Below are 26,193 nucleotides of genomic sequence, written 5' to 3'. Positions count from 1 at the left end.
TTCCACTCTCAGGCCTTGGTTTAGTGTTCCAGCATCTTAAAGACTGTTCTAGAGCTAGTAAGTGGCCTATGAATAGTAATATATCTACAAAAAACTAATATTGGACAATTACCAGGGGAACAAAATAAATTTCCCTCTGAGATTAATCACACTAAACTTTTTTTCTCCAGGGTGTTTAGATGCATACAATATAAAAGACTTTTAAATCTTTCCAGATAAAATGTTAACTTTTCTATTGTGACTTCTGAAAAAGGACTAAAAATGCTCTTAAAATTATACAGAGGGAGACAGATCTAGTATACGCCTTCTCCAGAGAGATAAGAGGTAAAACAAAAGAAAGGCATAGAAAAGAAAAAAGAAGTCAAATGTTGTATTTCAGTGGGACTTTCACAGGGCATCCCTAATGATTTGTTTGTCTGCTAGTTCTGCTTTTCCAAAATTGTTCTATGCCTCCCCTTTGAAAGTCTGCTATCTGCTGGGGAGCAGGCCCTCAGCTTTGGCTCATTGCTTCATCTCAGTCTAGGGCTTCAGAGGCCTTGGACGACCTAAGTGGGCATTTCTTTGAGTTGATGTGGGGCTGGCTTGCTGAACTACAAGGGCGCCTTTGGATAACTTAGTGCATACAAACCGCTTTGTTTATTAGGACTAAAAATTAGACCATGTAGTACAACCTGGGAACTAGGCCAAATTTCAGGCAGGACCTCAGCATTTATGACAGTAACAAAGGCACAGTGGAAAAGTCCAGTTAATGAGGAAAGGCACCCATAAAGAATTCCCCAAAGAGTCAAGGGGTTATAATAACATACTACATAGAGTCTAATCCTTCCTAAGACTCTACCTCTTACACTAGGGTTCTACACAAATAACACCAGCTCTGGGGAAGTATGCAATTTTCTCCTGAACCCCTGAGGATCAGATGAGAAATGTGTGCAGCTCTGAGTTCTCACCCTCTGCAGGATGCTGGGGCAACTGGGACCCCTGGCCAACTCATGGAGGTGTCCTCCTCCAACATTCCAGGCTTTCCTGGCCTCCAGCCCATTCTCATTCAGGGTAGGATGATAAACCTAAATTTAGACAAACCCACACTACCTGGCTTTGTGATTTTGTTGTTGTTGTTGAGTGGTGTTTGTTTGGGAATAAAGGTATTGAAGGGAAAGAACGGAGGACAAGTTGGGAAAGAGGGAAGGAAACTTGTCTACATGGAATGGGGGAAGAGAGAGGCTTTAAAACCACCTTCTATCATTAAAACACAATAACAATAATTTATAAATAAATGGAAGTGTCAATCTTTTTTGTGTGTGATATTTAATGAATTTTCATCAAATTTGCAAGTTTTACTTAGGATGGCTTAGGTTAAAATAAAGACTACCCTAAATTTGCTTCTAGTAATTGGCAATGGGATTCCCTAATGACATACATATAAGTAGGCAGGTGTCCTCTGTAGGAGCTGACAAATAGATTAAGAAGCTCAAGCGAGTGCTGAGCAGAGCAAGAGCTGCCAAGACGTGAACAGAGAAAATGCACAGTGGTTTCATATGTGAGTCTCCAATCAAAACTCACTAGGACATATGGGGAGGGAGAAGGGTAAGCTAGGACAAAGTGAGAGAGTGGCATGGACATATATACACTACCAAATGTAAGACAGATGGCTAATGGGAAGCAGCCACATAGCACAGGGAGATCAGCTCGGTGCTTTGTGACCGCCTAGAGGGGTGGGATAGGGAGGGTGGGAGGGAGGGAGACGCAAGAGGGAAGAGATGTGGGGATATATATATATGTGTAACTGATTCACTGTTGTAAAGCAGAAACTAACACACCATTGTAAAGCAATTATACTCCAATAAAGATGTTATTAAAAAAAAAACCAGAAAACTCACTAGGACAGATACACTAAGTTTCTGAACTGATTTGCAACTGAGCTGCTTCTCAGAGGAGCAATTCCAAGAACCAGGTTCCAGGGCAAGTTACAGTGGGCATTTATTTATTTAGTAGTTAATGATCCACCCCTGCCTCCTAGCTGGGGAGGCCAGCTAGGAACTGTACAACAGGGTACAAAGCTGCTTTGAAACAAAGCAGACCAGATCCTTTCCCCTGCTCCCTGAATAAATGAATGGATGAATGAATTGAGGGGCTCCCAGCTGCAGCACCTGTACCTTCTCCAACATCTCATCCTACATCCTTCAAATTCCTCTTCCACATTCCTCCTCCTGATTCACTCCACCTGGGGTAAGTGTTCAAAAGCAAAGGTCACCCAGACCCTTATACAAATGTGCTGGTTTGGGGGAGGAAGAAGCCAGAGACGTTGATGGATTTGGCAGAACAGAATCAGGAGGCATTTCATGAGAATGGAAGACTGTGCTCTGTGTTCCTCCCACGGAGGGTCACCAGTGGCACCAGAAATAGCACGAGGAATTTGAAGGGAATAAAGGAGGAAAAACCTAAAGGTGTGACTATGGCATGTAGCCTGAAGCCTTTTTGGGAAACCGGTCTTCCCAAAATGGTTACTGTTTATAACAACAAAGGATATCAAACCCATTTCAGATATTATCTTCCCTCAATAGTCCCTTCCAGTGAGATGATTTGTTTATATACTCAGTAAGGAAAGTGACATCTAGAAAGCCAGAAAACACTTGCATAGGCCATGCCAGAGTCAAGGCCCATGGCACAACGCAGGCTTCTAGGAAATTTTCTGGTTCCAGACCTGAAGAAAAGCCCCCAGGGGCCTGTGGTTTAGCTCCTTGAAGGTTGATATGAATGAGTCTTATCTACCTCTATGTACCTCACCCCTGTGCCAGGAGCAGAGTAATTCTTCAGTCATTTTTGTCGCTAGTCATTTAATTCGTAATAATACTTAAAAATTTTTAATAATAGTTGTGTTTTTTAAATAAATGCATGAATAAATGAACAAATAAGAAGTTCACTGTTGCAATGATCCAGAGAAACCTTCTACCAAAAAAAAGTTCACACCTATTAGTACATGCCTGGCAATGTGCTAGGCATGGGGTAGGGGGTGAAGGAGGATACAGATGCATCACTTTGTGTTAAACACTGTTCTTGGCCACTGTCCTCCACTGTACAACCCTAATACCCAGGGAAAACAACACATTAATTTCTAACATGTCAATGTGAGGAGGATATCCTTCCTGTGAGAAAGATCTTGGAAACAAGAAAGCACCAGGCAACTAGGCAGACATGGGGAGTAAGATTTGGGCAAGCAAGCTTGAAAGCAGATGTGACACAGTCCACCCATAACTAGCTTCAGCTGAAAGCACTTCACTTACCATTAACATAGAATTGAGGAAAGGGCTTATCACAACCTACAGTGCTAATCACTGCGAATTCAAACTGGATTTTGCATTTGTGACAAAGCCCCACAGTTTCCCTGAAAATGCCATTGAAATAAGGCAAGTTTCTGTTGCAAAATTACAACATAAAATACTTTCAACATATGCATTCTTACTCATGACAGACACACACAACCATTTTGACAGGAGCTATTGTAAAGAAGAAGGAAGAGGCAGAGAACAGAAGGAAAGGGAGGGAGGAAGGCAGACATGCCATAAAGAAAGGAGTTACATATGGAAGAGGACAAATCAAACCTCAAACTTCAGATGCAGAGATTAAGAAGGAAGAGCCTCAGGGCTTCCCTGGTCGCGCAGTGGTTGAGAGTCCGCCTGCCGATGCAGGGGATACGGGTTCGTGCCCCGGTCCGGGAGGATCCCACATGCCGTGAAGCGGCTGGGCCTGTGAGCCATGGCCGCTGAGCCTGCGCATCCGGAGCATGCGCGTCCCGAGCATGCGCGTCCGGAGCCTGTGCTCCGGGGCGGGAGAGGGCTCAGCGGTGAGACGCCCGCGTACCGCAAAAAAAAAAAAAAAAAAGAAGGAAGAGCCTCCTTGCATACCTTGTTTCAGGAAATCTTCAAGAGCTTCCTGAAGACCTTTTCCCCCAAAATCTAAGTCATATTCACCATAAAGAAACAACAATCCAATTAATAAGGACTGGGTAAATGCTAACTGTCCCAGAAGATAACTGAAAAAGGAAAAAGGGAGGTCTTGGAGTCCTGAATCTGAAAGGTGGCTCCACATTTTACCAACTAAGTGGCCTTGGAAAAAAATTTTAGTCCCACCAATCTTCAGTTTCCCCATCTGTAAAATGTGAGTAATAATATTTACCATGCAGAGTTGGGAAGATCCTATGAGGTAATGCATATAAAAGCACTGGCACTGTGCTTCCTAATTAAATACTTTTCTCCCTCCTCACCTCTTTGCTCTTGCCAGAATCTTCAGGGCACTCCTAACTGAAATAAGAATAGAGGATCTGTCCCGTGCTTCTGAAACTCAAATGTGTATATGAATCATTTGGGTTCAAATGCAGATTCTGACTCAGTAGTTTTGTGATGTGGCCTGAGATTCTGAATTTCTAACAAGCTCCAGGGGAGAAGATGATGCTTGTTAGAGGCCCGCTTTTCAAGAAGCAAAGTATTAAATAGCCTCTAAGAGTTTTGATAAATACAAATTTCTATGATATAAGAAACGTACATGTATTTTTCAAAAGGCTGTGCAAATAATTTAGTGAAATTCGTACATATCCAAAAAAGTCCCATTTGTCCACTATAGATGAGGAACCTTGGGAGATACTTGATTTCACCAGTAGGCTATGGAGCGGAATCAACATCAGAGCTAAAACACTGAAATGCCTTACACCACTGCTTACACTATAGAAAGAAAATGTCCTTTTGACTCAGCTGAAGATATTTTTCTAGATTTCTCATTCAATCCTTAGAAAAATACATTGGATGAAAATAAAAATCAGAGATTCTTCATGCATTCTCAGTTAAAGCTCTGGCAAATAAAAAGATCAGATCAAGCATTGAGTTGGAAAACAAAAGACCGTGGAAGAAATTCCACAGGTATGTGGAGGCACGGGGGAGCATGGCAGGAAAAGAAGGGGAAGAGGGCAGGAGGAACCCTTTTTTTTTTTTTTTTTTTTGCGGTACGCGGGCCTCTCACTGTTGTGGCCTCTCCCGTTGCGGAGCACAGGCTCCGGACGCGCAGGCTCAGCAGCCATGGCTCACGGGCCCAGCCTCTCCGCGGCATGTGGGATCTTCCCGGACCGGGGCGCAAACCCGTGTCCCCTGCATCGGCAGGCGGACTCTCAACCACTGCACCACCAGGGAAGCCCAGGAACCCTTTTTTAAAAATGAAAAAATGCAAAACACCTGACCATTTGCACGGGAAATAACATATAGGCCCTGTATAGGTTCAGGAATTTATTTATAATTATTTGCTCATAAAGCATAAATTCAGAACTATTCCTAATGTCAAAATACTTTAGTTATTTTTAATAATCACACATATGAAATTCACATTTGAACTAAACAAACAAACAAAAATTCAACTGCCTTTCATACTCAAAACATTCAATTCCAGAATAACCTAGAACTTTCGAAGGAGCACATCATTTTCTTCAGTCAGTTTAGGTTTATTTAGATGGACTTATAGGGGACTGATACTGGGCTTTCTGAGTAGCCAATGGTTCCACAAATCCAGACAAGGGTTCAAAGTGCAGTGCAAATTAGTAAGTTTCCAAATCAAGTTAGACCATTTTTATACCATACAAATGCAACATGGTATATTTTTCAAAGACATTTATTAACAACATGAACAAGTTTTTTAAAAAGAATTTATCTGACAAAGCAGCGAGCTGATCTCCCTGTGCCATGCGGCTGCTTCCCACTAGCTATCTATTTTACATTTGGTAGTGTATATAAGTCCATGCCACTCTCTCACTTAGTCTCAGCTTACCCTTCCCCCTCCCTGTGTCCTTAAGTCCATTCTCTACGTCTGCCTCTTTATTCCTGTCCCGCCCCTAGGTTCTTCATAACCATTTTTGGAGTATTTTTTGTTTTTTTTTTTTAGATTCCATATATATGTGTTAGGCATAGAGAGGGTGGGAGGGAGACACAAGAGGGACGGAATATGGGGATGTATGTATATGTATAGCTGATTCACTTTGTTATACAGCAGACACTAACACACCACTGTAAAGCAATTATACTCCAATAAAGATGTTAAAAAAAAAGAATTTATCTCTTATTAGAAAATTATCTCCCTTACCCAGATATAGTGAAAACATTAACTGTAAGTCTAACACTATTCAATTTTATACTTAATATTACAATGTCTTGTACTGTTATTTCATTTCTGTATATAAATAATCTCAAGGGGATAGCAAATCCCTGAGGAGCTAAGACCCTACCTTATACTTTTTTAAGTCTCTAAAGGATTTAACAAAGTGATAAACAATTCCTAATTACTCAATACAAGCCTAATAAACCCAATTTTTTAATGCAAAATAATACATGAGGGAAATGCAATTCCATTTATCAGAACAAACAGGAGCTAATATAATTGTTAGTAATTCACAACACAAACAAGTAATTTTCAGTACATAACTTTGAGAAGTACATTTGCCAAAGAAAGATAGGCTCTAGCATAAATATAGATTTTTCACATTTTTTAGCATAACATCTTTGTGCAGTTCATTAACTTTTCCATATCAGAGACTAAGGGAGAAGAAAACAAATCAAACATTCCTTTAGCTTATTTTCTCACCTAGAAAAGTCTGAGCAGTGCTTTCTCTGCCAGACATTATGAAGTCCAGCCCATTTGTGCTCCTAAACTCACAAATGTCTTGCTTATAACAATGGCGTTTTTGTGGCATTTGGCCTACAAGAGTGTTTAAAATATTGCAGCACAGGACTTTGTGGTTTGCAAGAATCATAGAAACATGACTTGGAAAGGAATCTTCAAAGTTCAATTATTCATTCTATCCTTCTGCTTCCATATAAAAGTTATCTAAACCAGCAGTATAATAGATTTAATATTTTTTAAAAGGCTCTCTGCTTTTTAAGATAGAGAGTAATAATATAGCATAATTAAACAAAAATTGGGTTGGCAGACAGGACAAGGACAGTTAATTATAGAAATCGGGAACTAGTTAAGGCAACAAGACATAATTATTAATGGCCCAGTGACAACCTGTTGGGAGGTATGATACAGCACATGACTCTGTCCTCAACTGTGTTGTGCTCAATATTTTAATTAAGAGCTTATATTGGTGACTCTTAAACTGGTTGCTCATTAGAACCACATGGGGAGATTTTTTTTTTTTAATACCCATGCCTGGACTCCACCCCCCAGAGCCTCTATTTTGATTAGCCCATTGGTTTAGAATTCAGTGAAGATTCAGAAGACATGTTCGTAAGTCCACACGTGACACAGCAGAGTAAGGCCTGTTCTATGACAAGCAAGATGCAGAGATAAATGTGGCACAGTCCTGATCATTAATAATGAAAATGAGATTAATAGGAGATTAATAGGAGTCAACAATCACCAAAAAGCCAGAGCAATCTTGGGCTGCATTAATAATCCTTCTACTTCAAGCTGATCAAATAGCTTTTGGAATACTGCTTGACTTTGGAGCAACCCACTTTAAGAAATGATAGCAAAGCTGAAGCTCTTTGAAAAGAAAGGGAATTGGAGATGATTGTTCTGGAGACTAGTCTACTCAGTGAGCCAAACATCAAAAGGGTTGTCACATGAAACAGGAGACACATTTGCTCTGCTTTGGCCTCAGAAGAAAAACTAACCCAATGACTAATAAAGCAAAAGAAGATCAATTTGGATCAAATGATGGACAAACTGTCTAATGATCAAAACTATGCAAAGACAGAAAAGGCCCGTTTCAGAAGTGGTGTGTTTTCCTCCTCTAGAGGGATATAGACACAGACTGGATATGTCATCACTAAAAATTCTGTGGAGAGAAGTTGATGGAAAAGCTTTAAAGGATAATTCTACACTGAGATTCTATGATGAACTTCAGCTAACTTCCTTACTGTACTAGTCAGGCTTTCCCATTTGTATAAAACAACTCCTCTTCCATGCACTTTTGGGCTATTGGGACAGAATGATATCACCACCTGCAGCATATCTATATTGTACCTGGACAGCCACATCTACAATGAGGTGACCTTGATTCACAGCAAACTTTACAACCAAAGAGCACACGTAAAATCCAGAAAAACTAGGGCTGCTAGAGATGTCAAATCAGGGTATCAGCAAGTAGAAATTTAGACCACCGATCTAGATATAAGAATCTGATTGCTGTTCTGTGCTTCAAAGAACAGTCTCTCACCATTCAAGCCAGAACATTCTTACAAAGATATACACACATTCTTGTAACTACAACCCTTTCTACATGCACATAAACATGCAACACACAAACATTTATATATATGGCCCCTAATCAACTCCTAGTATCATTTTTAAATTACCTCCAGATTTAACTTTAATGCCTAAATAGTTTACTTTTGTAAAATTCAAAAGTAACCTGAGCACAGGTTTTATAATAGTAGACATGAATTTGAGACTACATTGTTAACACAAATGATTTGATTAATCTTTCCACTACAGAACATAAAATGTGAGAGTTACTATCTTTTAATAATATGAATCACAGAAACAAACTATCTGGTCCAGTAAAGAAAATTACAAAACAGGGTTAAAAACCTTGATACCGTTGGGGTTGGGGTTTTTCCGTTAACCTCCCAACTGTTACTGAACTTGCCCAATGTTATCCACGTGATTGATTTATGGATTACTTTCATAAACCATTTGCCAACAAAGGAAACTGCAGTTGTAGTTCTTGCTTCACACAGAAGGTTACTTTCCTTCCTGCTCCATCTTTACATTTCTCAGTCTTAGTTTAAATCTGTCCCACCACAGCGAGGCTACAGCAGAGCTCCAAAATTCTAACAGCAAAATTAGCTTATCTTAACTCTTTTAATTCCAATTACACATTGTTTGGAAACTTTTAAATTTTATATCATTGCAACGAATAAAGTAAAAGTAAAATAAACAAATAAATAAACCTAATCTACGTGGCTTTACTTGAAACTTACTTCACAGAGCAGATGGAATGGAACTAGTTTATGAGGATGCTTAAATTATCTCAATCCTGGAACAGGTAAATGACAAACACTTCAGAGTTTTAGAGCTTAACTGGAGTTTTAAATTACCTTAATGTGTCATTTTAGAACGTTTAGGAATAGGAATTCAGAGGCTAAAACAAAAGATTAAAACAGATCAACCAAATTAAGGAAACAAAAAAATCAGCCAAATGCTTAGCCAAAGAATAACACTATTTAAATAAATCAGATGTTAAAAAGATAAAACATTTATACTTTTAAAGTCCTGAATCCAGAATGAAAATGAATTTGAGAGATGTCCAAAAATTATCTTTTCTCTCCAAGTAATTATTTATAAAGATAAAAACCTCTGTCATGTAGAATGTAGAATAATTTACACGGATATTAACAGCACACAAAACAGAAGGCACTTCAATGTTTGCTAAAAAGCCATTGCTACTATAGTAACGCTGCAATACAAACAAAACATGCAACAACCAACAACCAGAAACCGATAACAAATGCAAGTTACTGGCACTTTCCACAACTAATTCCAGCTTGGTCACAGAGTTTCTCATCATCTGTACTCTTTGGTTGGTGCAGAAATTGCTTTGATTATCAGGCTTCTTGGTGAGGATCTATATATAGCATGTTGGCAGTGCTACTATGCTGCTCATGAAAAAAAGAAAGAGAAATCCAAATTTCCCATCGGGCCAAGGATTAAAGCAGGACTAGGATGTGTCCCAGCATGTGGATATCCCAAGAGTCTCCCAAAGAAAATGTTTAGAGTTTTACCTTCCCACAGGCTTTTTGTACTTGGATAGTCAAAATGTCAGAAAATTGATTCAAAAATGCTTCACTTCATTTCAATGAGCCTGAACGCTTAAATACTATTTCTCTTTTTTACTGCAAATTATTAATTAAGGGGGCTATACCCCACTCCCTTCTTTTTTTGCATGTTTTTTTCCCCTGCCCTCTGACTTCCAAATCCCGGACTTTTAAACAAATTTAAACTGCTTTCTTCAGGTCCTCCAACTGCTTCCTTCTGACTTAAAGATGTTTTGCCTTAGCTCATGAGCGCCTAGCATCAGATATGGTTTCCCGCTCCCTGTTGCCTGAGGGGCTCCACCCTGCACCCCACCCCACCCCAGCTTTCGCCTCACCCTTTCTCTGCTTTCCTCAGCTCTCCACTGCTTCTTGGGCTCCCTCCCTCCCCCTTTAACTGTGGGGGAGTTTCTACCGCCACACCTTTCAGCTGTCCAGCCTTCAGTTCTATTTTTTCTCCTAGCTTTAAGCACCTCCTTCCAATGGATATCCCGAATCTACAACTCTAACCCCACCCAAGTTACATTCCATATTAACCTGGGCATTTCAATTTGGATATCGAATCTATTTAACCCCAAGTGCTAATAACATCCTTTTTCACTCTGTTGACTACTCAGCTCCTGAGAGCCTATTACCTCATATTCAAATTCTTATTTTAAACAGTCATGTCTCACCTACCTGAACTATCATTTCCCATGAATTAGGTTGGACTTCGGGACTTTGCTCCTGTCTCTCGTTCCTAACATTGGTGGTACAAATAAACAAACGAGGCTCGAATCATTTCCCTTTTCCTCTGGTGACACTTCCTCAAATACTTCACTCACCCTTCATTCCCCTAACACTTACAGGCCACATCACACAAGTAAAATTTAGCATTACCTTTTCAGTTTTACCTACTGTCAAATTCGTTCTTATGTCCTGGTCTTCTCTTCTGAAGGAGATTATACATGCTCCTTGAAGGTGGAAAGCAAAATTTATACCTGCTTTTTTAATAACCCTGGTAGCACTCAACACATTGCCAGTCTAAGCAATAGGTCGCGTGCAGTTTGGGGCCCACCTAAATATACCCTGCCCGTCCCAGTTTCCTCATGTGTTTCTACTCCTTTGAGCTTCACATTCTTTTTGCTCATGGCCTCAAAACCTCTTTGGAAAGTGATTAAGTCAACAAACACACATGTTACTCGGCATAGAGCAGGCACATTGTGAACATACTGAATTTTAAAAATCATTGCTATTAAAAAAAAGGGACTAGGACTCATCGATTCACCCACGCACACAGGAATACAGGTTTTACTGTTATGCCAGTCTGGTCTCAGAGAAACACAGACACATCATTACGATGTGGGTCTAAAGAGGTCCAGTGACTGTCCAAGCTCACACACCCAGAATGATGGTGAGCCATAATTTTTTACTCCACTCAAACCATTGATTCTGAGTTAAAAGAGAAGTGACTGTGGAAACACAGAAAGTCCCATTTAAGTGGGTGGGAGGGACATGGAAGGGGCTCATGCTGAAGGGCATCTTGGTGGCATCATTGTAACACTGACTGATAAGAATCAGCCATATTGCCACATTGAATTAACACTTTTTGGAAAACCCAAATGGTCATTGTTCTACCAATCACAAAAATCATAAGAGCAACAAGAGCTTCCATCCAATAACCATAATATCAACAAGCCATCTCAAGATTCAAGGAATAAATTAAGGTGTTCGAATCACAGTTTTTGGATGGAAAGCTTTCTTTAAAAGCATCCAAAACTACTTGGTTAAATTTTCACCAACTTATATAAGGCTGTACACTTCCTGAAATAGGATCAATAATTCAGCTCAGGAAAATGCGCTTTAGAAACTTCCCATCTACATTCGTGCATGAAATACATTCAGAGAGAAGTTGTTAGGCGTTCACATTTACTGAACTTTCTGAGTTTGAGGCAGGGTAAGTTTCTCAGCACTCAGACAAGTTCATCCCCCTTCTCAAATTCTGTTAGAGTTCAAGAGAATTGAATGGGGGAAGGGTATGCCTGTGCTGATGTGAGACATAAAAATAACAGGAGCCAGTGGGAACCAATGTTTTCCATTTCTTTATTTTTTAATAAAGTTGGAAAATAGCTATAATTAATCCAACACTTTTTCTGACATTTTTTGACATCGACACATTTTAATACAACTGTTTTCAGTACTTCTACCATTCACTCTGAACTCCTTTTAATAGGGATCATGAGTGGCTGTCTGGCTCGCTCTCACGTTTTTCTAACATTATTAACATATTTTAATGCAACAACTGTTCTCATTACTTCTATTATTCATTCCTATCATTAACCAAGAAAACTTTGAACTCCTTTCTAATGAGAATAATAATTCTAGCATTCGGCTCACTCTTCCCTCACTCTCCAATCTCACTTTGTGTTACACATCTTGGCAGTCTGAAATCCCACTTGTTTTATGTTTTCCACCTTCCAGTTTTCACAATATCATGTGTCATTTCCCAATTAATTTCACTTAGAATCATTAACCTTGTCTTTTGTGTTCTAAACGCTTTATCTTTTAAAAGCACTTTTGATCATTTTTTAAGCCTGTGCTATGTCCTATAAAGTGCTTTGAAGCTTAAGGGTCTGTTGATAAATTAATGTCCTCTAGGTATTGAAATATCTTCCTTCAGCCTTCAAAGAGAAAAGTTTGCTTGGCCAGTCTTTGTGTTTGTGGAAATCATACCAGTTATCTGAGCTTTGTGTAAATTTTTCTCCCAAGTTCTCATCTACAAACACTAAGGGTAAGATTTAAGGTCATTCTTAGTCTCACATTTGTAAAATTTTAAATCTCCTTTATCTGCCTTTTTCTTCTGAGTATAAAAACTTTACCAGCAGGTATGTAAGAGAAGGAGAGGAGATTCAGAGGATTTGTTTGGGGTTTTTTTGTTGTTGTTGCAGTTTGTCTTTCAAGATTGGTCAAAAGAACAGCAGGGTATCATGGAAACAAAACACGCTTTGAATCTGGCCAGTCTACATTAGAATTCTACCTATTAGCAGTGTGACCTCAGACAAGTTACTAAATGGAACTCCACTTCAACTCTCTGGGATTTGTGGAAGATTAGTTATATGTGTAAAGTACCTGGTACACAGTTAGACTCACAGCTGTAAGAATGGGAGCCATTATCCAGCTGTGTGACCTTGAGTAAATCACTTAAGTGAGATCTCTGTGCAACAATGTATTCATATACAAAAGTGAGATAAGTAAAGTGCTCTCTTCATAGAGTTGTGAGATTAAATTAGTTTAATATAATACAGTGCTTAGAACCCTGCCTTTCAGATGGTAAGCACTATATATGTGTAAGCTACTATTATTATTATAACTAACTTTGTTATTATCATCACTGTTAACCATATATCTGTCAATATCCACACTGAGAGTGTCAGAACTATTTCCTGAACTCATCAAATGCTTTTCACAGAGTAGGTAATCAGTAAGTATCTCATCAAATCATTATCATTGCCATATTGCTTATTCAGCAGGTGCAGGGGGCTGTTCTCTACAACCACAGTTGTTCACACTGTTAATCTTCTTGCTTTAGGTGCATTTGTATCTCTGCTATTGCATTCCCTGCATAATTTATCAGCAACTTCCACACCTTCAGTATCACAGATTTGCTAACTTTTCAGCATGATATCTGCTGCAAAAAGTTTACAACTTCAGCCAACTTCTCAGTATCTTCTGAACATTATTTTCACTGATATCTTACCTTATCCAGTACTTTATAGGGAATCTAAAGTTTATCGTGCATACTTGCCCAGCCATATTAGGTTAAAGAAAAAATCCATGTAAAAAGTTTAGCAGAGAGCCTGGTACATAGTAAGCATCTAATATATATTAGCTAGTCTTACTATTATCAAATATTTATATAAATTATTTCATTTAACCCTTTGGTAGATAATCCTATAAGGAAAATTCCCCATTTCACAGGTGAAATTAATGATATGCAGAAAAATAAATAAATCAAGATCACAAGTTAGCAAACGAGAAAGAGAAAAGATTCAAACTGTGGTCTATCTTATCCACAAACACTCTTTCCACTACATTTGAGGAAACTTCACCATTTCTCCTTTCACCTTTTTTATAATTTTCAGTTTATTCCCATCTCCTTTTCAGCCTTACAGGGGAAGACTACTTCATCAATTATTATAAGCATTCGCGCTGAGATCTGTTGGGGTTTCTTCAAATCCATTTCCATTTGCAGTAATACCCTTTAAACTAGGCAAGACTGAGCAAAAGACCCGTGGGTTCTGCCTTTCTTAAAAGGATAGTCCACGTATGACGTGCTCAAAAATCCTTAAAAATCAGATAGATATAGATTCAAATCCCATCTCTATAAAGACTAGCTCATAGAGTCATTGTGTGTTACTCTACTTCAGTCTGTTCAGTAACTCTATGAAATAGGTACTTTTGTTATCCCCAATTTGTATCTGAATAGGCTGAGGCTGAGAAGGGTTCCAGAGTTCACTGTGTGGCCAGACATCCTGTTGGGAGTTCCCAAATCAACACACCACCAGCCAGGTCTAGTGGGGACCCTTGCTCATTCTAGGAGGGCCTGGCTCATCCCCTCTGAGCCACGGTAGGGGTCATTAGACCTGAGATACTCATGCCCCTCTCTGCTCTGCACCTTCCCTTTCTCAACTTTTGCTCTCATTCTTGGTTTTGCCAGCCCATAATGGGTTTTGGTGTTTTCCTTAGTATGTTTTAACTCCGAGACAAAGCTGCCTTATTCCGTCTGCTGTAGCTGCAGAATATTGTTCCACTGCCTTGTCATTGTTAGGAAGCCCAACAGAAAACCCAGCCCCAGCTACACACCTGTGTGCTTTTGTTCAATATCATGCAAGCTCAAGAGAAAACCGTCTCTTTATCCTTGGCATGTTATTATTAAAAGAAAGATCAAAAGCAAATGTGGCAAATGGTTAACATCTATTTAATCTGGGTGGTAGGCACACTGGTGTCATATTATTCCTTGTACTTTCCTCTAAGTTTGAAATATTTCATAAATCAAGTAAAAATAACTATAAATATAAAAGAATCATCTTACAAAATGCAGACAAAATATGGCTTTCCTTATCTAGTTACTACTCACAGAATGAAAATACCTCTTACACGTTGGAAAATAAGGATAAAGCCAAGTACATAAATGCATAATTACCCAGTAGTACATTACTTATTACTGGGTTTTTGCCCCCAAGGTCTTAAAATATAGACATCTACTCATCTGATTTAGGGTTTGATGGTCAAGGCTTTCAAGGGTCATCCTCTAGAATTAAAGAACTGGTGGTAGAATGGATAGAAAGGCATGGGGCCAAGTCTGGTGATGACCAGTAGGGCTAAATAACCAGCGGTCAGAAGGCTGCACAAAGTGACATTAATCACCATGGAGAAAGTAGTCCTCGGCACCCCCCACCCCTGGCAACAAAGCACATTCATCAGCCTCCTGCGAGGGATTCCTTTTCTCAAGGACAGATTTACTTGAACCAAGCTTACAAGGCTGATGAATAAAATCAGGGTGCCAATATATTACTTTAATGAGAAATCTGTCATAGAGGCAGTGTGCTGACTCCCTGTAGAGACACTTACATTGAACATCAAATTATTATCACAAGTTTACGTGATTATCACAGTATGAGAAAAGAGGGGTTGTTAGCTACCTCTACTGGTATCAAGCTACAATAGCCCAATGTAGCCTTCCACACATATGGAAAAACACTGCCAACAGGAACTAAGTACTAAAAATAATCCATTGGCCAAAATTCTCTCTCCTCTAGCTAGTTCCTAGATGGAGACTGCCAAAGTTTGCCCCATGACACTCACATTTCTATGCTTTGATAGTCATCAAACCCCTCTGTGAATTGAGAATTTCTTTCATTAATGTGCTGGTATACTCAATCACAGCAGGTCTTCTAGGCCACATGTCACCCACAGCATCAATTCTACCAATTATCTTTCTTAGAACTTGTTTTAAAAACTTCATGTAGCAACTTAGGTTGAGTCAAGGAAAGATGAGGAGATTTTTATGAGGGCCCATGAAATAATTCACAAAGTGCTCACCAGAGTATCCCAAGTTTCTAGACTAGTGCCAGTCACTTAGTAGACTCTCAATAAATAGTTCTTATGTGAATGAAGAAAGCTCTCATTAAAAAAAAAGTAGTTCAGTACAAGCTTAAAGATCACACATTTTAACTAATCATTCTCACTGCTCACTTGATAAATACAATCATTCAGGTCTGGGAACTTTCTCCTACATGCACTTTTCCACATTCAGCCTGAGTTGCTTTGAGAAAATCCCCAAATGTTATTCATCACCCATCAGCCACTATTACCACTTCTATCACCAAGTACTACCATGGAGGCCTGCTTTCATAGTATTCTTACATTATTTGAGTGCCCAATGGGCACCAAGATGAATTAAGCATAAATTCTTGAGAAAGAAGATACTTCATCTTATTCCCATACCAATATGAATACCAACCACTCAGCACAGAATAGAAATAAATGTATAAACATTACTAAAATCTGAATTTATGGAAACATATGGCACCTTGCTATTAAAATGGGCCAACAAAGTTTTTAGTGAAATCAAAGTTCTAGAAGGCAAGAATCCTACTATCCTTAAGATCAGACCTACCCCAGCACGTGTGTGCTATGAGTGTTTTACTCACTGTGTACTGGTACTTCTCATTATATTCACGGTCATTGGCTTTTACTATCCGTTCCACTTCTAAAGAGAGAGAAATCAGGTATGAAATTAAATTTTCAACCAAAAGAAACATACAACTCTTTAAACTAATATCAAATAGGTTACTTTGATTGTCATCAAGGTTACAAGAATTCTTTCTTTTGAAATTTGAAGGGCATTGGTTTTTTTCCAGCCTAAATGTTGGAACGTGTATTGGAAAATCCCAAAATGGAAAGCTGAAATGTTTTTCATTGTCTTTCTGATGCCAGCCATAAAGCAAAACAGTATGTGTCTCCAATTTCTATATCCCTTCAACTCCACAAAGACCCTTTCTGTTAACCTCAAGTAGTTCCTAAAAAAGAAGGAGCTGCTAAAAGTCAAATGCCACACTGGAAAGGAATCTTTTTTTGTTTTTGTTTTTTTTGCTTCAGAGTTACAAGATATAACATACCCAAACAAAACCATACTGAAGTGGCCAGTGAGGTCACTGACCTTATAGTCACGAAGCCAAAGGTGATATTTCTAAACAACCCATGCATATTGAGAGGAACTTGACAGTATCAGGGGACTGAGACCTACCCTTAGCTGGAAGTGGCCAAAAAAATAAAATCTCTTCTGAAAGCAAATGTAGAGTCCCGGTCCAAGGTAGCAACTTAGGAAGATCCTGACCTCACCTCCTCCTATGGACATACTGAATGTACAGATATATCTGGAACAACTTCCTCAGAACAAAACCTAGAAACTGGCTAAGAGATCCCTTCACATCGGGCAAACAAGAGGGAAACCAATCAAAGCAGGTAGGAAACGCTGAGACACAATCTCACTATAAACCCCACCCTCAGACAAAGCGGGAGGCAACTCAAAACCCAGAGCTTCAATCCGAGGAGCAAAGGGTTCAGACCCCACATCGGGCACCCCCACTTTTCAGACAGGTACCTGAGAGACAGCCTCCAAAGCACCTGCTTTGAAGACCAGTGGGGCAGGGCTGTGGCAAACTGAGGAGGAGCTCTTACAAGTGCCCTCAGGCAGACTCACCCCAGGGCCCAGCACAGAAGCAGCCCTTTGAAAAGCACCAGAAAAAGACTCACTAATTTTAAAGCATTGGTCTAAGGGGCACGGACCTCTGGGATACTCTCCAGGGACGGTTGCTGGTGGGTACCATCTCCCTGCTCTCCCTCTGCCTTGCTAATGCGGACGGGCGCCATCTTTCTTTTTTTTCTTCCTTTATTCTTTTATCCCCCTTGTCTTTTTTTTCTTATTTTTCTTTTCTTTTCCTTTTCTTTTTTTATTTTATTTTTATTTTCCACTGGGTGCCGTCTTTGCACTCCCCCTCTGCCACACTGCAGAGCCCCAGGATCTCCTGGAGGGGAGCGTCAACACACACCTGGTGCCCCAGTTTTTACATCTGATGCTGGTTTTCACAGCTGCCACCCAGGGAACACTTCTTGATTGCCTGACTCTGAAGCCCATGGGCTTGTGTTTCTGGATCCCATGGGACTGTAACAATCAAAGATTCTATTCTTGGCAGACTACCACCCCCAGGGCACTGCACAGACAGCTGACTGAAACACATTCTCAGTCTTTCTGAGAAAGAGGCCTGTTTGCACGTCCAAAAGCTTTGGCCTGTGGGGCAGGCTTCTGGTTTGGTACTCTTACAGGGGACTACGGAGAGGCTCTCAGGGAATGGAGGCCAATGGACACAATCTTTGTGCTCTCTCTCTGCCTCGCTCCAGCTCGCCAGGATCTTCCAGAAAGGAGCTTATACCCTTCTCTGGTGCCCCAATTTTTCCGGCTACTGCCAGGGGACACTTCTATATCACCTGAAAGCAAGTACAAATAACAAAACAATAGGACAACAAACCCAAAGATTATCATAGTGCAGAAATTAAAATTTGTAGAGGGCAAGAAAAGACAATGCCCCAGAAACACCAGCAGAGCATGTTTTTGTAGTAAGGGTAGCACGTTCCTGCTCCATGTTTACTTAATCCAGAGTTGGCAAAAGGGTAACGGTGGAGTAATGAAAGCTATGGAAGGAAGATCAGCCAAGTAACCAACAGACATCAATGTTGGACTCTCCTAGTAACTAACTTGACCATCTCAACCTGGGAGTCCCTTAATCCCACAGTTCCCCACCTGGGTAAGTGACAGGTTGTAAAAAGTATAGGGATGTGGTAAGAGTCTGACTTTAGAGAAGGTACGTACAACCACAGAGATAAAGGAGACTGGAGAGTGAAAAGTAGGAATGAGGAAAGGAAGAGCAAGAGAAAAGCAAAGAGAAGGAGAGCTGGAAGTAGAAGGGAGATGAGAAAGAAGACGGAGGTGAATAGCGAAAGAAGGAAGATAGGAGAATATCTTACCACCTGCTCCCTGTATACCAGGTACCACGAGTTATAAGAACTGATTCCTTTTTCCCAAAATTCCAAGAGGAATCTAAATGTCTCTACAGTCCCCGTGGCTCAGCTTTCAAGTATGAAGTTCACCTCTGAGGACTGCTCCTGACAAATGACACCCTGTCTTTGGTTATGGTTGGGCTCCATAGAGTGTTTATCTGTTTGATATCCGCCTACATGGCTTCCTTCTTTACCATCTAATAAAGTCAGTTCCTTGTGTATAACTCTGAAATTGAGAACCCACCAGGAAGCAACCTCTCAACCAACCATCCCCTGAAAGAAAGATTTCAAAGTCTGACTGTAAAAGCATCATCCTCTCTCACCATTCCCCAACAAAGAGCAAAAATATCAAAGCCCAAAATGGAATTTTGGAGGCTGAGAGACTTAAAAGCTTAGAAAGCTAGATGATTTGTTTATTCATCCCCACCTTAACCCAGGCATAGTAAAACTGCCGACAGGAGAACAGTGGATATTACTTGGGATTGGGTGGGGGGGGGGTCTCTTCCGCATGGCGAAGGCTAACCTGGCCCACTGGCCTCCTGCATGTAATTTACAGATTAACTTTAGCTTAAATCAAAAATCAGACGTGCTAACTTGTATATTGATGGCTTTAGTTTAGAGCATATACATTCAGATGATGATCATTTTTAAATTTCACATTTATATGAAGCACATCTAAGAATAGAATTCTATAGTTCTGTGTCTAATTTTACTTATTCCAAACACCAGAATCTTGACTCCTGTCCAGTGTCTCCATGTAACCATCCTCCCCAAGGACTGAGAATAGCCCTTTCCCAAAGTGGCCAAAGGAGTAATTTCTGTGCTGGGAAAGTTTGGATCCTCTCCTGGGTATCCACATTGCTCTTATCCCACGAGACCTTGTCAGAGCCAGGAAGTCCTCTCCTCTTTTTGCTTCTAAAATCTTCTTATTAAGACTTCATCTTTGTCTCTGTACTTCCATTAAGTATTATCTTTCTGAACTGAGCCTTCATGGATAAATTCTGGGAGAAGATTTTCCATCCCTTCACTAAGCTCTGCAAAATTCTGGCTTTGGGTTTTAAATCCCTACAGTTTTCTGCCTTTAACCTGAATATGCTAGGCCTGAATTGTCTTTGTAGGAATTTACATTCTTCCATGTGCTACAACAGTGCATGAGGGGATATAAACCCCTGTTGGCAATAAGTCACATCCTGCAAGAAGGGGAAGCTGAGCACAAATTCCCCATAAACAACGCCCACTATGGATTGCTCAGAGGTTCAGTGACTTAATGCCCAACATTTTGTAGGCATCCTTCCAGGTGTGAGAGGAATAAAAGGAAAGTGTTCATCAAGGGATTTATGAGTTAACACAGTAAGCTCATTCCTGCACAACTGGTATCACTAAATGTGTCTGGTTCCAAAAACGAGTAAAGTGATACACATGGATGTATAAAATATAGTAAACCAGAATATGTTTACAGTGGAATAAAAGAACTTCCAGTTCAAGTTAGCATGTCCTTCTACCTCCCTTACCTCTCAGGTCCCACTGAAATGACAGAAAATATTTTTTTAAGAATAAAAACATAACAGTGCTGGAAAATAAGAATGGGGCTAGCAGAGGCTCATAAATTTTAAAGAAAGTCTACAAAATAAAATAGAAATCAGATGGGATCAATTTGACCAAAAAAAAGAAAAAAAGATAGGAACAATGCTAGCCAAAAGACTTAGGAGAGTTGTTTTCCCAATGGAGCCCCAGAGAAGTTCCAAATTCAGCCAATAAATACAAAGATTGAGAGTGTGTTGTAGATAGGGTGACAGTCCCAGTGATGCCTAATGTCTTGGCAAAATAATTAATAGGGTGGCCTTGTACTCTCAAAAGTGTCTCAGTTTGGAACATAAATTATCTGATCACCTTAGTTTTGGAGAATTACCAAAATAATTATAATTGAGCCAGTTGGGCCCTCTCACACACCCCTCCCTTACCCACTTAAGAGACCAGGCAACATGCCTAGGGAAGAAACCAAGAGGGGATGTTCAGGCCTAAGAGAGAAGAAGCTCTGAACCTCCACATCAGCTATAGGAGACTCAGGCCCTCGTAAAGCCTGCCTTACTGAGGCAATTGTGGGATTTGCCAGATACCCTGACTAAACCACAATGCTACAGACTGAATGTTTGTGCCCCTCCCAAATTCATATATTGAGACTTAATCCCCAATGTGATGATATTTGAAAGCTTTTGGAAGGTAATTAGGTCATGAGGGTGGAGCCCCAATGAATGGGATTAGTGTCGTTAAAAAAGAGGTCTCAGAGAGCTCTCTTGCCCCTTTCGTTATTTGAAGACACAGAAAGAAGATAACCATCTATGAACCAGAAAGCAGCCCTCACCAGTCCCCAAATCTGCTGATGCCTTGATCACGGACTTCCCAGCCTCCAGAACTGTGAGAAATAAATTTTTATTGTTTACAAGCCACGTAGTCTTTGTACTCTGTTATAGCAAACAGAATGGACTAAGACACACAGAAAAACCTCTCTGTGTGCTGGATATATCACTGGTCCTCCTATTTAAAGGAGAGGCCTGACAGGGAAAAAGACCTTCGAAACTGCACTAATCCATCTAGTCCTTCATTTGTAAATACAAACCATCAACCATAAGTCACCAGACATCTGAGAAAAACCAAGAGCACAAAACAGAAGGATCCAAGAGGAAGAGATAATGCTGAAAACAGGTGAGGAAAGAGGGTTGTTTTTCTCTTTAATTCTAATTAGTACCTCAAAGATATTCAAGACACGTCATCCATGAAACAAGAACAAGCTGATAGGAACAAAGAAAACAGAGAACAAGAGAAAGCTCCTGGAAATTAAAAATATTTAATGCACGAACTGTATAGTAGGAAAGACAGAATGAAGAATAAGACTTAAGAAATCTCTTAAAATATATAAGAAAATGACAAAAAAGAAATGTGAAAAAAAAAACACTTAGGAGAAAGGAACATAAACAATGGATGGGAGGAAATAATTAAATAAATAGAAGAAAATTTCTCTGCACCAGAGTAAGGCAACTCTTCAAAGCAAAAGGGCCATCAAGTGCCAGTCAGGATGAATGCAAATGGACCTACAGATCTTCATAAAATTTTGATAAAAAACAAAGAGAAAAATATTAAAAACTTCCAGAAGGAAAAAAATGGGTAGCCCCAGAGTCATGAGAATTAGAACAACATGAAATTTCTCATCAGCAACAGGATAATAGAAAACACAGGAGTGATGCCTTCCAGTTTTAAGGAAAAAATGTTTTTGAACTTAGAATTCTATACTCAGGCAAATAATCAATCAAGTATGAAAGGGCAATAAAAACATCTTCAGACATGCAAGAGGGTTTACACACAAGATCATCTCCAAAATAATGTAATGTTGTACTCAAGAATGTACAACAGGAAAAATAATGGTTTAAGTTTTTAAAGTAAAGTTAACTGGAAGAAAATATAGAAGGATGATGATCAGCTAGTGTCCCTAATGAAAATAAAAATGCCTGACATGATGACCCACACACCTGTTCCAGGTGGACCACCAATTCTACAGAAAAAGGGAAGGCCTGTCTATTGCCCTTTACTTCATAGTCTGTAAGGTAAAAATAAACTAATTTCTTTGGGAAAGTACAATTATGTGTTACTTGTTGGCTCAAACAATAATTTCTCTAACAACTCCTCATAAAGTAGTCATTGTTTGAGATAAAGAATATAATATGAGAATTTTAGAGCTGTGTTTTATAACAGGCCTATGGATATCATCTCAAACACAATTCCAAGGGCCCAATGACAGAGTCTCTGTACTCAGTCCCTGCTGAGCTGATGAAATTCAGAAATGTATTTTAGGATATTTAAAAGAACATATGAACTACATGTCCTTCGAGCAATCATCCTAATTATTTCTCTCAAATGCACTTGCGCTAAACACTAAATGACTATAAGCTTGAGATTGAACTTCCTAGAAAATACCTGGAGAGCTGCTATGCTGTGTTGCTAGCTGAGTATAGATGTGTAAGACAGAAGAGCAATGCTTAATAGTGTTAGCATTCTTTTGAGAGAGCTGAGGAGCCTACCAAGACACGTGTTTGGACAGGAAGCCATCCTTCACCATTTCAGTGAGCCAAGACAATAGCCATTAGCACAGGCAAAATTATCTTAGACATTGTTTTCAATCTGCTCCAGAATATAGTAAAAGAGGTCATTAAACCTTCAAAGTTCTGTTTCACACAGGGTGTTGGAAATAGCCTTTACTCCCCAAATCTCGTCAAGGCCAAAATAATTTGATGTCTGCCTCAATCAAATAAAATATCAATGAAGCACTCATAGAATGCTTATTGTTGAGCCACGTGCTTCCTGTTACTTAATCCAAGATAACTAACTGAGGATACCTCACCTATTTTATGAAATGGTTATTTATAAGTCAGTTAAATGTTAGGGAACATTTATCAAAAAGAATAACCTGAGTTTCAGAATATGACCTGGAGGTACCCCCTCCCTCCCTGAAATAATTATCTTATAGGGCTGACAGTTTGTTTGACTTGGTTTCAGACAATGAAACCATATCCATTTATGTATGCATGTGTGCTTGTCTTTCCTTTTGGAAGCAGGAGATGCATCTAGAAAAATCCAACAGTGTTATCAGATAACTAAGACATAAGTTTAAAAGGTGGGAGAAAAAAAGGGGGGAGAATTCCCTGGTGGGCCAGTGATTAGGACTCCACGCTTCCACTGCAGGGAGCCTAGGTTCAATCCCTTGTCTGGGAACTTAGATCCCTAAGATCCCAGAATCACATGGCACAGCCAAAAACCAAAACAAAACAAAAAATTAAAAAAGATGGGAGGGACCTAACACTACTCTGCTGGGAATTTTTAATTGCAATCAAGATGCTGTTCTCACGTCACCAAGACTTTTTAGACCCATAAAAATAGGTTTGATCAAAGAGCCCTCAGAAGAGGCCCGAGATCTTCCACCAAACCATCTGCGTGAGCACATTTTAACTCAGGACCTCTCCTTACCTATGCTTCCTCTGTAAAATAATGCCACTTTCTGTTGCCATCATTAAGTGAGAAAATGTAGGGAAAGCACTTTATAAACAGAAAAATACTTGAAGAGTCTTTTTTTTAATGAAAAAAAATAGAAAGTAAGAGGTGAAAAAAAAGGAAATCATCCAAGCTTGGCTAGTCAGTCTTAACGTCACTATTACTATTATTGCTGAAGAGGGTCTGAAGTAATTTTCTGAATATTCTCAGTAGAAATTGACAAATGCCCATTGATTCTACTCTAGGTCCTCAAAGGCAACACCCACTTCCTAATCTGGGCTCTTCTCCCTCATAACAAAATAAATTTTACATTATCCAGCTTCCACTTCCAGGAGACAAGAGAAGGCAGGTCACTTACATCTTTTTTGATGAGTTTGTCTCTGAACAATGCATAACACCTTAGGGTTTAAGACTAGTTAGTGAATGCAGCAACTCTGTTAACAAGACCAAGAGTAAAGGGAAGATTTAGGAGGCTTCCACCAGGCCCACGAGTGATCACAGCAACTATGAGCCCACAATTAATGAACACACTGTCTTTCTTCAATTAACTCCAGAGCATTTTGCCCTTTACCAAATGTGGTTTAGGAGACAGCCTCCAGGCAGTTGGCTTTAGCTCCCCAAAATCATGAAATGATGAAGCACCACAGAGAATTTAGGGGTCTCTGAATATAATCCTGATGGCATGGACTGATATTTCTTTATCAAGGTTGGTCCCAGTCCAGAAGCTGAAGAAGGTCTCGAAACATGGAGAATCATTTGGGGTTTGGAGTTGTTGGTTTTTTGGGTTGGGTCAGAAATCTCACAAAAATTCCCTCAAGCCAAATCAATAACTTAAGCTTTTTCCCTTCTTAATTTTCTTTCATTTGTCACAATCTGGTCTGTGGTTGGGAGCCAAAGCAATTCATTAAAGACATGAGGAAAGAACAATGAGTAGGGAGAACTTTAAAGAAAAGAGTTTCCCAGCCTTCAAGATTTCCTGATTTGATTCCAAAAGCACGTTCTGATACAACTGAAAAATATGTGTCCTGAATCAGGGTTTCCTATTGAAACCCAGTGGTGACCTGCAGCTGCTGGGATTTATTGACATTTAATCAGCAAACTAAAGAGAGAATCGAGGCAAAAAAAAAAAAATCTTTCCACAAGTTTTAAAAAAATTCTTGTCCTCAAAAAAGAGCTTGGAAACAGAATTAGGGGAGTCAAACAAATACTAAAGGGCCTTGGTTTTGTTTTCCTCTGGGCTGAGCCAATTTGCTCATCAGGTCCAGATATCTGGAAAATTTGATTTATTGGGAGCTTTGTTCCTCTCATGGCTTACGAAATCTTCACAAAGAAAAATAAAAATATTTTACCAATTCATTCTTCTTCAAGCATACGTGAATTATATTATACACATTACAAGTAAAATCGACAAAAAATTTTCTTTTGAGCCCTCACCATGTGGTTTTCTGTAAGTATAGATTCACAACTAGAGATTTAAGACTTACTGTAATATAGTGAAGATAGTAACAGCTAACATTTATTGAGCACTGGTTAAAAGCTAGATACTATATGAAGTGTTTCACATGCATTAACCCTCAAAACAATCCTATTAGGTATGCACTATTATTAGCCCCACTTTACAAGTGAGAAAAATAAAGGCCTAGCACGATTATGCAATAGAGTCAGATTTAAAACACTGAACTTCCAACCTTGTAAAAGGAGCTTGGAAGAGATTCTAGGTATAAGGAGATGGTGGGTGGTACCATGCAGAGGTGATTGGGAAACTGTAAATTAATGTATGCCTGTGGCCAGAGGTCAAGGAGAGGGAAAAGAGGCCTCTCTAGACAAAAGTGATACTCCAGGATGTACTATAAGTCACAGGCTCCTTCCCAATTAACCTTGGCGCCCTGGGACCTCTTATATTTCATTCCTTCCAGCCCTCTCTCTGCTTCACAGTAGAGGCCCCGTCAGAGAACCTGACTGCCCTCTCCTTGGAGACTTTCAGCAGTCGTTGCTGAGAAGACTCTCCCAAACCCCTGTCCAAAACTTACTGCTTTCTTAGCAACCTTTCTCTTATGGATCCGGTGCTAGACTGCTGGTTTTTTAATCTACATTCTTTTACAATTTGATTATATACAGCAAAAATTGCATTGTTATAAACTACGCCAGGATCAGAATGTTTTCTGTACAGATGAAAAACAGCTATATTTTTCCATAGCCTGCCTATGCAAAAAAGAAAAAAAAAAAAACCCGCAGGATCTACCCCAAGGATCCCAAGAGC

The 26,193-nt window shown here is 39.6% G+C and overlaps 1 protein-coding gene across 4 annotated transcripts in view; it reads right to left on the bottom strand.

Moving 5' to 3' along the window:
• ATP8B4 (ATPase phospholipid transporting 8B4 (putative)) overlaps positions 1-26,193 on the bottom strand; it is a 256,970-nt gene that overhangs the window by 197,247 nt on the left and 33,530 nt on the right. For 3 of the 4 annotated variants that reach the window (XM_081226816.1, XM_081226817.1, XM_081226819.1), the window contains exon 3: positions 16,487-16,545. The exons of the other annotated variant lie outside the window; for it this stretch is intronic. In XM_081226816.1, coding sequence (XP_081082942.1) covers positions 16,487-16,545 — 59 coding nt within the window. The remainder of the gene's footprint in view (positions 1-16,486; positions 16,546-26,193) is intronic. 4 annotated transcript variants of the gene reach the window in all.

Source organism: Mesoplodon bidens (genome assembly GCF_964165515.1).
Source record: "Mesoplodon bidens genome assembly, chromosome: 3".
Classification (NCBI taxonomy): Eukaryota; Metazoa; Chordata; class Mammalia; order Artiodactyla; family Ziphiidae; genus Mesoplodon; species Mesoplodon bidens.
The sequence above is the reverse complement of the archived record's forward strand: the minus strand, read 5'-3'. Positions and strand labels throughout refer to the sequence as shown.